At 48.8% G+C, this 14846-nt stretch overlaps 1 protein-coding gene across 2 annotated transcripts in view; it reads right to left on the reverse strand.

Moving 5' to 3' along the window:
• Positions 1 to 1220: 1220 nt before the first annotated feature.
• Positions 1221 to 14846, reverse strand: part of gon4l (gon-4-like (C. elegans)) — a 28159-nt gene continuing 14533 nt past the window's right edge. Inside the window, exons 14-30 of one of the 2 annotated variants that reach the window (XM_036135665.1) lie at positions 12435 to 12678; positions 11728 to 11814; positions 11371 to 11557; positions 11147 to 11297; positions 10912 to 11062; positions 10445 to 10561; positions 9388 to 10368; positions 9084 to 9312; positions 8803 to 8960; positions 7497 to 7694; positions 6554 to 6697; positions 6191 to 6484; positions 4403 to 4501; positions 2148 to 2262; positions 1750 to 2074; positions 1535 to 1637; positions 1221 to 1453 (exon numbers count right to left, since the gene is read on the reverse strand). In XM_036135665.1, coding sequence (XP_035991558.1) covers positions 1352 to 1453; positions 1535 to 1637; positions 1750 to 2074; positions 2148 to 2262; positions 4403 to 4501; positions 6191 to 6484; positions 6554 to 6697; positions 7497 to 7694; positions 8803 to 8960; positions 9084 to 9312; positions 9388 to 10368; positions 10445 to 10561; positions 10912 to 11062; positions 11147 to 11297; positions 11371 to 11557; positions 11728 to 11814; positions 12435 to 12678 — 3685 coding nt within the window. In that variant the 3' untranslated portion in view covers positions 1221 to 1351. The remainder of the gene's footprint in view (positions 1454 to 1534; positions 1638 to 1749; positions 2075 to 2147; positions 2263 to 4402; positions 4502 to 6190; positions 6485 to 6553; positions 6698 to 7496; positions 7695 to 8802; positions 8961 to 9083; positions 9313 to 9387; positions 10369 to 10444; positions 10562 to 10911; positions 11063 to 11146; positions 11298 to 11370; positions 11558 to 11727; positions 11815 to 12434; positions 12679 to 14846) is intronic. The other variant, XM_036135667.1, reaches the window with a different exon arrangement.

Raw genomic sequence — 14846 nt, forward strand, 5'->3', positions numbered from 1 at the left:
CACCCCATGGCTGCAGCCTGCCCGTCTGCCCCGTCTCTGCCTATCTTCATTCTAGCGCCCCTTCTAATACCCAACAGCAGTTAGACAAAACAGAGCCGGTCTATCCTAGACAATCAGTATTCTGCATAGTAACATGCAAGCATTGACCTTGCAATCAGTAAACGGTGGATCTCATACACAGCCATCATGTCTCCAAAAATAGTGTCCTTTGTCTTTGAGGTCTAGGTGGACGCGGAGTCTTGTCCTGTGGAGGTAGCTCTCCTGTGCTGAGCCATGCATCTGTGGAGAGGTTGTTTAGTTTTTCCAACATAAAGATCAGAACATTCTTCACCGACTGAACCGCAGACACCACTCCGCTCATCTTAGGCCTCATCTTGGACCAGCCTCTGTCTGAGGGTCCTGTGGGGTTTGAAATGTACTGATCACATGTTTAGAGAAAATCCTTAGTTTCTCAGAGACTCAAGCAACATCTGGGATGACAATGTTTCTGCACTTGTTCCGCTACGTTCTGTTCTGCCGCGTCTTTTGGGTTTCCTTGCCGATTTGATTAAAAGGCCAGTTAGGGTCTCCACAGGTTTGGAGAGCATATTTGACGTGTTTCTGCTCCTTGTTCCTCCCTCCTGTCCTGGTGGGGACATGTTCGGTTCGATGGTGTCAGGTTCTGATGGATGGTGAGAATCAAATAGAAGATATTGGTTGTGTGAGCAGGTTTCCTGTAGACTTCAATGTTGAGGTTTCCATCTCCTTCCATACTCATCAAGCAGTCCAGAGGAGGCAGCTTGTCATCTTTGGCGTCCTCTCTGGTCAACCTGATGTTGTTGTCCACTAAGCTGATGTGTCTGATGAAAGCTTCTACCACTATTGCTGAATTTTGACCCAAGTGTCATCCACATATCTGAACCAGTGACTTGGTGGTGTTCCTCTGAAAGAGTCCGAGGCTCTTTTCCATTTCTTCCATTTAAAGATTGTCCACGATCGATGACACTGGAGATCCCACAGCACAACCAGCAAAACCCGCACCCGACCATCCTGGGGGGCATTAAGGCCCGGCCTGAATTTAAGGTTGGGCTCGAGTATAAAATCTATACTCTAATCAGAAGAGATTTTATGTGTGATGTTTGTTAAAGAATAATTTTATGTTGCTGCCCCCTCCTGGTTCTTCGGGGATGACGTTGGGAGGGGTGGTTGTCAACATTAGAATAAATCAATTCACACCAGGCTGTTACAAAAAAACTTTTACTGTTACAAAACAAGTCAGTTTTATAAAAACAGCAAATAACCTCAATATTCATATTTACAATTTGGTCCTTACAAACTACACCCTGCGAGTTCCAAAAACTGTTCTGATTGGTCAGTCTGCTGTGGGTTCAGTGGGAGGAGCTTCATCCTCTGAGGCGGTGTGACGAGCCGCTGTCCGAAACAAACGCATCAAATCCCGGAACCTTTGAGATACCTGGAGAAGAGGTAAAAGGGTTCAAAGAGTGGAAAACAACTGGCCAATCAGAAAACAGCACTTAAATGAGCAGACGGTCACCTCAGTGGGAGTTTTGTTGCTAAGCAGATTAGAAATGGCCTGAAAAGTGTGCTGATTGGCTCCTTCTTGCTGACACTTTGTCAATATGACACGGTCTGCTTCTCTGAAGAGAAAAAAGTCTATTATTCTTCCCTGTTCTGCCCCCAACAACTGAGGAGGAGGAGTTAGGGGGAGAGGCGAAGTCAGGGAGGAGGTGGGTTTAGGAGGAGACATACCTGGTCCAGAGGATCACTTTCTCTCCACTTGCTGTCAGAGAAATGTTCTTGGCACAAACAGGGAGGTCTGGAGGAGGCTGAGAAGGAGTAGAGGATGGAGAGGAGACACTAACGGATGGAGCATCTGAAGAAGAGGAGGCAGATGTGATGAAGGTCGAGGGGGGGATGGAGGTGCAGACAGTTTGTGGATGGAGCGACTCCTCTCTCTTCCTCTTTGCTGTGGGGCTCCCCAGTTCCTCATTGCCTTCACCATTTAGCTGCTCCTCTTCCTCCTCCTTTTCATCAGTCAGCGGGAAAGAGTTTTCCCATGATGCACCACTCAGATCTGTTGACCCAACCAATAAGATCAGAGCGCACTGCTGTCAGGGCCAGTCTGAGCAGAACTTGGCGTCACTCACCCAGCTCGGCCCCCTTCAGGTCCAGGTTTTTGTCGCACGGCTGGTCACTGGTGGACCTCATCTGGGAGTAGAGAGGGTCTAAGCTCTTCAGAGCCCTGGACACACCTGCTGAAGTCTGGGAGGAGAACAGCAGGCGAGTCAGTTTCATATGCCATCATGACGTGACGGACTGCAGCTCCCAGCATGCAACACAGTTTGTGGTGACCGCCGTGGTGGGAACCTTATCTCGTTACCATGGAAACGACTATAAAGCGCTGGTTGGCGCTCTGCACCCCAGTCAGGGAGGTCTTGACTTAAAAAAAATCAACGTTAATTCATTTTTGATCCCACTGGAAGCCGTTATCTCCCAGAGATAGACAAAGATCCGCTCGTTTTGGCCAAACAGATCATGGGAGAGGCGTCCAGGTGAGGTGGTGCTTTTGCTCCTACCGGAGCACCCGATCAACTGAAGCAACACCAAGTAAAAAGGATCTCCCTTTTTCCAACCATAGGGTGATATTTTGGGCCTGGGCAGAAGCTATTAGGAAATTGTATTAATGCTTACTCCAAAGAGAGTTTGTTTAACAGTGCTGAATATTTCTAATGTGTGCATGCATTATAAGTGCGTTTGGTTTTCGGCTGAAATTCATTTTCTCTCTCTCTCTCTCTCTCTCGAAATTCTTTGTTATGAACTGGTGCCGCCTTATGATCAGAGCCCGCCTTTACGCTAGGCTAGTGGGTTAGATACGTCATCAGGACCGCCACCTTACGCATGGCACCCAAGGCCGTAGGTCATATGTCGTCATAGTCGCCATCTTGGGTAGGGCCTGGCCAGCCTGAAGCGGTTAGCTGTAGGCTCTTGTGAAGTAACACTAGTTAGCTGCTGTTTGCCAGGTGCCAACAATACTAGAAGGAGTTAAACCGTGCATGATTGCTAGCGGCTAGTTGTGCGAGAAGCGTTCTCCATTTTGGCGTCAGGTCTGTCTCTGTATACCAGCTTTGCTACCTCAGAGCTATTTAGCCCATGTTCTTTCAATGCTGTTACCTCAAAGTGCTGACATGTTGATTGTGATGTTTAATGTTGATGTCAATGAGATTCCCTACCAACTGTGAATCGATTAAGCATTGCTACCTCTCAAGTAATCCATTTTGATTTACTTTATTTTCATTTATTTCTTTTTGCATGTTCTATTGAGTAGTGAGTAGTGTTTCCTAGTTTCTTTTTAAGCAGAAAATAGCTATTACAGTTTGTGAAATCGTAGGTATTTGTGATTATTTTGAGTCAGAAATTGAATAGTCTCTAATAGCTATAGAATTATCTCCTGTTTGAGTTAATAACTGAATAAACTGAGACATTTTTACTGGCTTGCAGTAAAGGCGTAAGGATTAAAACTCCAATTGCAATTATAATTAAAGTTATCAACGTTTTCCCGACAAGTCTAACCAGTCAACAACTGGTTAAATAACACTATTCCGGTATAAATTAGTTCATAATTGCTAATTAATAAACCAATTGTTTGTGTTAATCTTTACAGGCTCATAGCCCTTGATCACAAACATGTCAATTAGCTATCCTTTGATTTAGAATGATATTTTATTAAATTATAATTACCAGTCATAATTAATAATAATCTTCATAATCAAACAGGTGTAATTGCATAACAACATGTTGGACAGAAGATGCTGCACTATGATAATCAGGAAATTATTGCCACAGCCATATTGGTCAGGGAAAGCCTTCTGGACACCGAGTCCTGCTTGTAACCAGATGATTTGGTCACATGAAAGTTGAGCAGCAGAGGACAGCTTCACAAGAAGCCACTAAATAAATCAGTTCAGCTTTCCTGTCTGAAATTGTCCCTAAAACTTGGAAGCTAACTCAGTGTTGCCCTCTAGTGGCTACATGGATGCTGACTCAAACACATTTAGAGCCATGGTGTCTGACCGTAGAGCCAAGATAAGATAAGATAGACTTTATTGACCTCACAGTGGAGAAATTCACTTGGAAGTTAAAGTGAATTTAACTTCCAAGTGGGCTAGCTGGCCCCCAAATAAGGCCAGTTTAGGGACATTGACGGGCCTGTGAGGTATTAAAAACACAGAACTGTAGGTGATCCACCAGCTTGTGACCAGTTCAAGCTCAGAACCATCCATGTAGATCAAGACGAGCAGCAGAAAACATGCAGCGTCTCATTTTATCCTCAACTCTTAAAAGCAGCAACGCTAATTTAGCTCATTTTGACCAACAGTCTTTAAACAGTGTAAAAGATTCAGACCTTGTTGCCATGGCAGCGAGAACATCCTTTCCGTCGATGTCGACTGATCTTTGCACCATGACAGAGACAGAACCAGTCTTTCTCCGACCAATCGGACCCCTACAGACACAATCAGATGAGTTCAAGTGAAGAACTAGTCCTGCAGCTCTTTCATGCTTCATGCTGTGTCACCTGCAGCGGGTCCAAAACGCTGCTGCCCATCTGGTACCGGCTAACAAGCAACATGAGCACCTCACCTTAATATGGGCCTACCTGCACCGGCTGCCTCTGTGTTTTTGGACTGATTTAATGAGTTTTGCTTTGTAAGGTTCCTCCTCATCTAACAGCTTTTATACAAAAACGATCCCAGAATTCTGAGGTCAGAACTTCTGCTGCTTCTATTTGTTCTTAGGTCTTGTCTAGTGACCCGAGAAGGCAGAACATGCTCTGTTGTTTCTCCTAAACTCTGGAAGGACCCTTCTCTTACTGGAAAGATGGCCGCCATCTTGAATAAATTTAAGACCCTTTTAAAAACCCGTCTTTTTCAACTAGTCTTTTTATTTTAGCAGAGTAGAAATATCAGACTGTTCTCATTAGGTTTTTATTTTGTTGATGTGTTTGAGCAGCTTATTGGTCCAACTTATTGGCCAGCTTATAGTAAAAGATACGAGGTTAGAGATCAAGGTGACTTTCTCAACCAATCAGAACCCTAAACAGATTTAAAGGGCAGCAGCGCGTGGATGCACCCACCCCTCCATTCAGTGTCAGTTATCTCAGTTAATCAGAACATCTAAATGTCCTGTACCTGTAGAGCGCTTTATCAATCCAGAGGATTGACGGTGGTGAGCTACATTAGTGCCACAGCTGCCAGGTAAGAAACGAGCAGCAGTTATGTTCCTGGGTTAAAATCCTCCCGTGTCAAAGCTCTTCTCATAATGCATTATGAACATGGAGATCATCACCCTCTCTAAACTAAGACGTTGGTCAGCTGCATGCTGCCTTCAGCTCATTAGCCAGAGTCTGCAGCCCCAGGTTGACTTAGGGGTTAATAAGCAGTAATGCTCCTCTTGTGAAGGTGAATCTGTTGGGTCTGAGTTCTACGCTGCCAGACAGGACACATAAAAAGCAGCTTTGGAGTAAAATGCCTGCAGAGCCCGATGAGAGACGTTTCTGTTTCCACACCGCTAAGTCTTGCTAAAACAACACCAGCTATAAAGTGTTATACACAACCGGCTGGTGCCGTCATATTGCTGCATACTGAATTTGAGCTGGAACCTCATGAAACAACGATGGGATCTGCTGTCAGGGCATTATTAACAAACCAAAGGAAGATGCTGAAGTCACGTTTCACCTTGTATCACAGCTCTTTTCTTTCTTCTTCTCCTTCAGTGCCCTGCTGCTCGTCATGTCGCCGTTTTATGGATGGCGGGGTCAAGCGGCTCAAAGGAGCGGCGCAACATAGGGTGCATCGAGCTAATAACAGCTAGCGTGTAAGCTATTTAGACCTAGAATACGCTGACTGGTGCTGATTACCTCTCAGATCTCGTATCTGTCCACTAGGGGCACCGATTCTCTCTAAAATAGATGCTTGGGAAGAAGTTGGAACTTTTTTTTACCAACAGCAAGTGTCTCAGTGAAAAACTCATTCAGCTTTTACACATGATGTGCAGCTAGAATCAGCACATCTGTGAACCAATCACAGCGGCTGGACTCTGTGACATCATCGCGTGTGGTTCTGGGTCTGTGCAGACATGGAAACTGGACCAGCAGCTGCTGTTACCTTAAACACCAACAAGTTTCTCTGCACACCTTGTAGCTTTGGTTGGACTCCATCCTCCTCCTCTGGCGCCGGCTTGTTATTGGTCGGATTTTATGTCCATCCTCTTCCTCTTCCAGGTCTGGCAGTGTTACTTCCTCAAAGCCACCACTGCCCCCCCCAGCTGACATCTGGCCACCTCCCTCCACACCTTCCTCCTCCGGTAGGCGAGCCTCTTCAAACTGCTCAGGCCGAGACGGCGGTGGGCGGAGATCATCAAAAAACACCCAGAATTCAGCTTGCAGGTGGGTGTGGCCTTTGAGGAGTGTTGCCATCTGGGCTTTGAGCTGAAAAAGGTGGTACACTGTTACTGATGGCTATTACCCGCAGTCAGTGGAGTAAGACCCGAATGGTACCTCCTGAATGTTGGATGGACTCAGGTCCGGCCCGGTCTGCAGAGCTTTGATGATCTTTTGGTAATGTGACGGATTATCTCCAAAACTGATCTCCAACTGTCTTAGGAAGCGCCGGCTGCGCTCAAACGCCTGCTGCTCCTCAAACTGCAGCCAAACACAAAAGCACCGCTTGACTTTGACACCGATAACCTTTACACAGCTACAGAAAACCACCCGAGAATAACGAAGAACTACTAAACACCTGCTGACAAACTACTAGAGATGTTCACATCTTCATTTTCCAAGTCAAGTCTCAAGTTTCTAATGAATGAAATTAACATTTTCTCCTCAAATCCAGAACAACCAGGTCACCTCTGACTCTGGAGCTGCAGGTCATGAGTCATTAAGCTGGTATCCCTAAAATTCAGAGAAACATTTTACTTTTGGGATCAATAAACAACACTTTTTGTATTTTTTTATATATATATATAAAAAAAAATGGGGGTTCAGGTCTGTGCAGAGCAGCATCTCCTTGGTATATTCCATATCTGATGGAGATTTGTGCAATTGGTTTGAAGTTGGCCTCCATGGTAATGGCTTTGACTATAATTTACGGTGGTATAATATTCCTAAAAATCTTATTTTGAATAAAAGTCAGGATTGTTTCTGATGTCACAAAGGTTACCTGACATTTTTTTGCACTTTGGATCAGAAATGTTGACGGTTAAAATGAGACTACCTTGGTTAAAGCTAGATGAGGTCAATTTCCTGACTAACTGGATCTTTAATGAATGTTTGGAACCAGAAGGTGAATTCCAGGCCAATATGAGGCTGCATGGGCTGAACAGCCAATCAGAGCGCAGGCAGCGCTAAAAGTCTCACGATTCTTTTCTCATTTTTATGATCCCTGCTTTGGTGCGTGGGCTTGGCTTGCAGTAAATAATTAACCCCCCCCCCAGCTCACCAGTCCACACAGCAGCGCCTGCTCAGGAAGCAGGAAGGCAGCAAAGTCCCGCAGAAGGTCCGAATGGTCTCCCAGGAGGCAGCGCAGCTTCCTGAACAGCCGGGTCACTTCCTGTCCTTCTCCCACCTGCTCAAACTTGTTGAGGAGAGAAACAAACTCCTGCACCTGGTCAGGCGCGCCCTGCAGAGCCTCCCGTACCTGTAGACGGTGACATCACAGTGAGCAGGGCTGGACCGGTACCGATATCTACATACACCAGGATTCTAAAAGGTTCTACGGTCAAAACCCAGAAAAAAGCTTTTCACAGCACATGAATGTCAGAGGAGGCGCAGGAGTGGAGAGCACGGAGCGCTGCGGCTCCTCTCCCTATGACTGCACACTGCCAGCCAGCTGGCTTCTTCCTTTGCTGATAAAAAGCAGGCAGACGGCGGCGCCCCGTCGCTCTGACATCACAGCCTCTACCTGAGCAGGACGTGCTGAAACAGGGCTTCCCTGGCCTGGCCTCAGGGACCTGTGCAGGTGTCAGGTGTCTCCTGCCTGCCACACCTGACTGAGCGACTAATTAAGAGCCTCTGCTGCGCCTGGTGGCTGCAGGGAGCTTATGCATCATCTGAATCAGCTGAGCTGGACCACCAACACGACCCAGATCAGCGGCAATAAAGCGACAACGGACAGAACTTGTGAGAGTTGTGTAGCTTTGGTAAAGTTTGATGTTAGTAAAAAACCTAAAATGAGCTCGTTACAGTAAACCACTGTTAAGGTTCATAGACTGTTAGTACAGATCTATGTTCAATTCTTCATTTCCTTTACATCCATCTTCTTCTTTCAAAAAGAAGAATAAGCTGTGAAGCTTATAATATTAGATTGTAACCAAGGTGACCAAATGATGGCTGGTAAAATGCTTTAGTGGCCTCACCTTCTGAATCAGTCTAAATAGGACTAGAGCGCCCCCTGCTGTTTGGTTTGTACCTGCAGTCAGTAGTATGCTGAAAACTATTAAACTCCTAAAAAGGGTAAAAAGAAAACATAATATAACTGCAGTTTGTTTATAATATTTTGCCATATGAGGTTCATAGCTGGTTAAAAGTAAGGTGCCATTTTTCCAGAGAGAGAGAGAGCGTGCTGCTGTGAGTCGCCCTAAAAACATTCATATTGTTGTTAATAGGGCTGGGCGATAAATCAATTTAATGAATTAATTCATATTTAGCCGATCACTGGTTGTTTAACATCACTGCAGAGAAACCTGGACTTTGCAGATTTGGTTTATTTCAGACTCAGGAAGCAGTTTTAGGGTCCAGCTCCTCACCCTGTTCAGGTAGCTCTGGGCAAACGCTGCGTCTTTGCTCTCTCGCAGCGGGTCGTTCTCCAGAAGGTTCTGGTCGTACAGCAGCGACAGCTTGGAGGCGTCCTTACTCAGACGCTCCTGACGCGTCCTCGCCAAGCCTCGGAGGGGACGGGTGCGACCTGCAGCAGGACAGACAGGACAGGTAGACAGGACAGGTAGACGGGACAGGTAGACAGGACAGGTAGACAGGACAGGTAGACGGGGGACGTGGAGGACAGGTGAGCCCGGCAGACGGCTCTTACCTCGTCCTCGACCTGGACACCTTCGTCCTCTAGGCGTCTTCTCTCCAGACGGCGTCTCCTTGCTCAGACTGGTCTTAAAGCTCCGCCCCTCTCCTGGCTCTTCCTCCCCCTTAGCCTCCTCATCCTCCTCGTCCTCGTCCTCCTGCGAGGTCGGCGACTGGTCGTCCTCGGAGTCTCCGTCGCAGAGCCGCCGCTCCGCCGCTAGCCATGTCAGCTGCTTCATCGTCTCCTGCAGGAGACGCTAGCTGTAGTCATGACGACACAGCTGTGGATGACATCATCGACCACCTGACGATTCGCTCACCTGCAGCTCTGGAACCGACAGCACCGACTCCTCCGACGCAGACGACATCACCTCCTCTTCATCCTCGTCTTGTGTTAGGTCATCAAAGTCTTCCTCCTCATCATCTTCGTCATCATCTTCCTCCTCCTCCTCTTCATCACCACGGCGGTCCTTGTCTCCATCCTCCTCTCTCTCTCCTCCCCTTCCGTCTCTTCCTCCGTCGTCCTCTTCTCCCCCCTGCTCCTCCTCCTCCCCCTCGCCGTCCGTCTCCTCCTTCTCCTGGTCCCCCCCGTCCTCAGTCCTCTCCGGCTCGCCTCCCTCCGCGTTTCCTCCTCCTCCTCCTCCTTTGAGACCAACCATGCCCCCAGACCAGTCCTCCTCCTCGTCTCCTGCACCAGACGACGTTGGACTCAGTGATGAAGACGAGCTGTCCTCTACCTTAGCTGTCCACCCTTCTTCACAGGGTGACTGTTCCTGATTGGCTGCTCTGAGGGCCCCGGGCCCCAAGGCCTGATGGGAGGCTGCAGGTGTCCACGCCATCTGCAGGACAATGTAGCCCGGTTCCTGGGAAGCTGCTGAGCAAGGCATTACGGGGGTTGCAGACGTCTGTCCAACAGGACAGCCAGACCCTGGGACACCAGGACAGGTGGAGTGGGAGGGGCGTGGCTGGACGGCAGCCAATGGGACGGTCCTGCAGACTGAAGGCAACACCAAAGATGGCGCTCCTGACCCAGCGGGGGGGTCAGATGTTAGCGCCGCTCCGGGAGGAGGAGGGGACAGACGGGTGATTGGCCGCCGCTCCGCTGGTTGCTCTGTTGGGGCTTTAGCGAGGGGAAGCAGAGATGCATTGTGGGCCAGGGTGAAGAGGCGCCTGTGGACACGCCGAGGCACCTGGGACTTACTTATGTAAGAGGGGTGGAGCCGGAGGGTGCAGCCCGGGGGGGGGTGCAGGGGGTAGCGAGAGCCGTGCAGTCGAGCCTTGTGGATGATTGGCTGACTGTTCTACAGGTGAGAAGCATTACAGGTAAGCTGTTTGCTAATCATATGAGAGTTAACAGATCACTTCCAGCCCTCTAACCTTCAGCCATTTTGGCATGTTGGGGGTGTTTCTGTCCACCGGGGGGCGCTGATCTTCTGGATAGACCCTGCTGCAGGCGACAGGCAGCGGAGGAACGACTCCTTGGGTCATGAACATCTGCAGACAAATTCGCACACCTGTCTCACCGTCAATTGCTTCACTGCAGGAATCTACGCTGCTACGTGTTGGCCTAGTGGTTAGAGCAGCGCCTCTGCGCTCTGAGAAGGATGCTAGTACCCGGTTCAATCCCCACTGCCTGCACTCTGGGTCCCTGAGCAAGACCCTTAACCCCAGACTGTTGCCCAGGCGCCTCACATGGCAGCCCACTGCTCCCCAAGGGGATGGGTTAAATGCAGAAGTGAATTTCTCCATTGTTTGATCAATAAAGTTATTATTATTATTATTATTATTATTATTATTATTATTATTATTATTATTATTACGTCATCCAGGTGTGATGTTGTCACCTTAATCACGCTGTCCTGTGGCGCTCTGGGACCGCTCATCTCACGGATGCGTTTCCTGATGCTCCATCGACTTTTACGCAGCAGGTAGGAGCTGATCAGCTGATCGGGCCGCACCGCCCCCTCAAAGTGCTTCAGACCCAGAACAATCAGCCTGCACCAAGGCATCATGGGAAGAAGGGCAGTTAGCGTGAACTCGACAGCACTGATGTCTAACGCTGGTAAAACGCCTCCCTACCCGTCCTCCGCTGCTGTGTAAGGTCTGCGCTGACGTTTGCTGTGTGAGGCGGGGTCCAGGCTGCACACAGGAAGCAGTTCTGGGTACAGGAAGACCGGCTGCGTCGCCAGCAGCCAGGCAGCGTCAGCGGGCAGCAGCGGGAAGGCGTGACCTGAGCAAAACAGAACCATAAATAACCTCCACAGACAAAGAGTCACGTTTAGCCGTCAGAAGAAAGGTCTTACTGCTGGTAGTCGGAGTCATTGTTGGCAGCAGCCGTTTGGACGCTGCAGGACCGGGACGGCCGGGTGGAACCCGCCCTCTCTGATCCACCTCCTTAAGAAGATCTAGCGCCCCCTGCAGGTTACACGCTCTGAAGCTGCTGGGGAGACGCAGCTGCTCCCGACGACTGGCAAAGTGCTGCAGCTCCTCCTGCAGCAGGAGAACATGTTGGTCAACGGATGGAGAAGAGCCCAGCGTCTGCGCCGCTGTACCGACAGGAGCGCGCTGGGAATCTAACCAGCAGCCTTCAGGTAACATGAGGAGACGGACGAGAGAGAAACTGGTCCTCCCACAAAGGGACACCATGAAGTGATACTCACCAGGTAGCGTTTGGCCAGGTGCGCCTGGTGGTTCAGGGCGGGGCTTGGGCTGCTCAGCAGGTAAACCTGAGTCAGCAGCTGCACGTGCTGCAGGACAGAAACAACAGGTGAGGATCTTCTGCTGCTGATGGTCTGCTCTCCAAAGACTCAACATGCCAGATTTAAACAGGACTTCAACAGGATGAGGCCATTTTTGTTGAAATGCCCGACTCAGCAGGTTTGAATCCTCAAACCATTTACTGTGTAGAGAAAGAAGAACACGGTTCTGCCCCAGATGGATCCTCCATTCCTGCATGAAAACGTGTAAACACCCTGGCTTTGAACCCTAACCAGAAGCACAGGCGGCCTGGCTGAAGTGCCTTGCCCAGGGGCACATTGACATGGGTGAGTCAAGCTTTGAAATAAACACAAGGCTTCCCCCACTGTATTATAGTCCTGGTGGAGACCCTGTTTATTTTCAAGTTTCCTGTCAACATTTTCTAACAAGAACTGGGTGGGCGGCTCTAGCGACGCCCAGTTTTCTGGGGGAAACCCTGAAATGTACGGCGAGTTTGTTCTGCCACTCTGGGACAACGATCCACAGTTAACTCCTGATATTTACTCAGCTTCTCCTTACTGGCTACTAAAAGGTTTGATCTGAAACTTTTCAGCAAAAACAGAAGAAATCTGTAAGGAGTCGGTGCAGACAAACATGCAGCCCTACGTACCTGCTGCACCTGCTGCTGCAGCTGCAGTTTCTGGGCGTGGTCCAGGTAGAGGGCGGGGCCGGTCTGGCTCCCCAGAACCACGACAGACACCACAGCGTTAGGCGGAGGAGCGCACGAATCCTTTGTGCCGTGTCGCAGATGGTTGGTGGTGTCCTGCAGAGCTCTCCTCTGCTGCACAGCCTCGTACTGCTTCCTGACCGCCTGCCGTCGCTCTGTCAGCAGCCCGGCTAACGGAGCCTCAAAGCTGCAACAGCAACAAACCAGAGAAGATTGTGTCAACACCACGAGTGGCCGGGGTTCTGCAGGGAAGGCTGTTTCAGTCAGAAGAGGCTGGAGCTCTAATGAAGGAAACAAAGTGTTTTCCTCTTAGCACGATTCTTTTCTTGTGATCTTTGAGAAAAGAAGCAGCAGAGGAGATTTCTCTTCCTCCTGACCCAAACGGTCACAGCACTTCTCTGCTGAACCGTCCCGACAGGAGGACCGGGTGTGACCCGTCAGGTATGCCAGCTGGGCCGGGGGGTGAGCGGACGGCGGGGGGTGAGCGGAGGGCGGGGGGGTGAGTGGACGGCGGGGGGGTGAGCGGAGGGCGGGGGGGTGAGCGGAGGGCGGGGGGTGAGCGGAGGGCGGGGGGGTGAGCGGACGGCGGGGGGGGTGAGCGGAGGGCGGGGGGGTGACGTGGCCTGTTAGGGTGACCCGCCCACCAAAGGCAGCGACCAGACAGTGTCAACGTGCTCACAGGTACGAGTTCTGCAGAGGCCGGGTTCTGCACTAATTAATAACTATTTGTGGAGCGCTTTCATACAAAGAGCTGAACAATTACAAAGAGATAGAAGACAAATAAAAACAGTGCAGATAAAACAAGATAAAATTTACGCTTGAAAAAAGAAAGAGCTTCAGGGATTTTTAGAAGGCGAGGGCCTTGAGATCTGAGCGCTCCAGGAGGGACATCCATGCAAATGGTCCGAGAAGGCCGGTCCGTTTGAGGCGTTGTAGGCGAGCAACAGAATCTAGAACACTCCCAAGTTCTTAATCTTATTCCTACATTCTATCACATGGTCGTCAATCTTAAAGGTAAGATTTAGAAGTGAGTGTAGCCGTTTCTGAGGTCTGATTACCTGTTATAATCAACTTTATTTATTAATTACTTATTTTCTTGAGTATTTATTTATGTGCATGTTATAATATTTTTGTCTGTTTTATTCTTCTTTTGTATTTTTTTACACTATATATTTCTGTGATGCTATTTATTTCTGCCTGTCCCTTTTACATTTCTGTATGCATTTCTGCCTCATTATGCAAATGAGGAGGGGGTGTGTCTTAAGGGCTGAACTTCTGCCCATTGGTTGGTTAGCATTTTACTGCATCGGTCAAATCTACATGGCTTTTCCCCGCACTAATGCGTTGTTTAGTAATGTCAAACTCAGCAGGCAGACGTTCAGTGTCCGACTTCTTAAGGGAAGCTGCTAATACACTGGAAGAATTAGAACGCGGTACGCAGGTAGCGTGACCCAAGTACGGAGGACTTAGTCCTCGACCCGGGTTCGAATCCGACCCGCGGTCCTTTGCTGCATGTCTCTCCCCCTCTTCCACCCCCCTTCCTGTCAGCCTACTGTAATAAAAAGCGAGCCATATTGTGCCTTTTTAAAAAAAAGGCACAATATGAATTATCAGATTCACATCCAGGCAATAGAAAGCATTACAGATTATCATTATTCTATCCATGTTGGTCTGATTTGTGAAGGGGGCGGAGTTTCATCAAGCCGGTCCAACATTTTCCCCTCAGCTGCAACATTTGGGTTCATGCTGCGTCTTTACGCTGATCCAGCACCGCGGTGAAGTTGGTTTGAAGTTGAATGTTGGACATTGAAGCTCCGTGGAGTCAGTGGGATCTAGTTCATGGTTAATCCGATTAAGGGACTCCGATTTCGGCCAGCGTCTCTCAGCTGCTCCCTCCTCCCACACGCTGTGGTGCAGTTAGGGACCGTCAAAAAATCTTTGAACCAAGCACTCAAAAAACAAAAATCAATAAATGGGCACATATTTACCGTCTGTCTCTGTTGCTGTTAGTTCAAATACAAACTTTTTCAAAGTGGGAAAAAAGCCCCAATTTGACATTCATCAGATCCAGTGATGCTTTAAAGATAAACAAACAGCATCTAGTGAGTGCCGTGCTTATAAAATTTGTATAAATGTAGCAAATAATGCTGCCTTTTCTCTTTAGACAGGCAGAACGCGTCCTGATGCTCTAACCAAGCATCAAGAAATAGGAACATGCATACTGCGTAGGACCAATTAAGCTTTGGACCAATAGTGTTCCTTGTTTTTAGTGACAGAGGCTGACAGACATCGGCGCCACCCAAACCTCTGACCACCACCAGCAGGCAATGTGAGTGAAGTGTCTTGCTCAAGGAC

The sequence above is a fragment of the Fundulus heteroclitus genome, chromosome 3, assembly GCF_011125445.2.
Source record: "Fundulus heteroclitus isolate FHET01 chromosome 3, MU-UCD_Fhet_4.1, whole genome shotgun sequence".
Lineage (NCBI taxonomy): Eukaryota > Metazoa > Chordata > Actinopteri > Cyprinodontiformes > Fundulidae > Fundulus > Fundulus heteroclitus.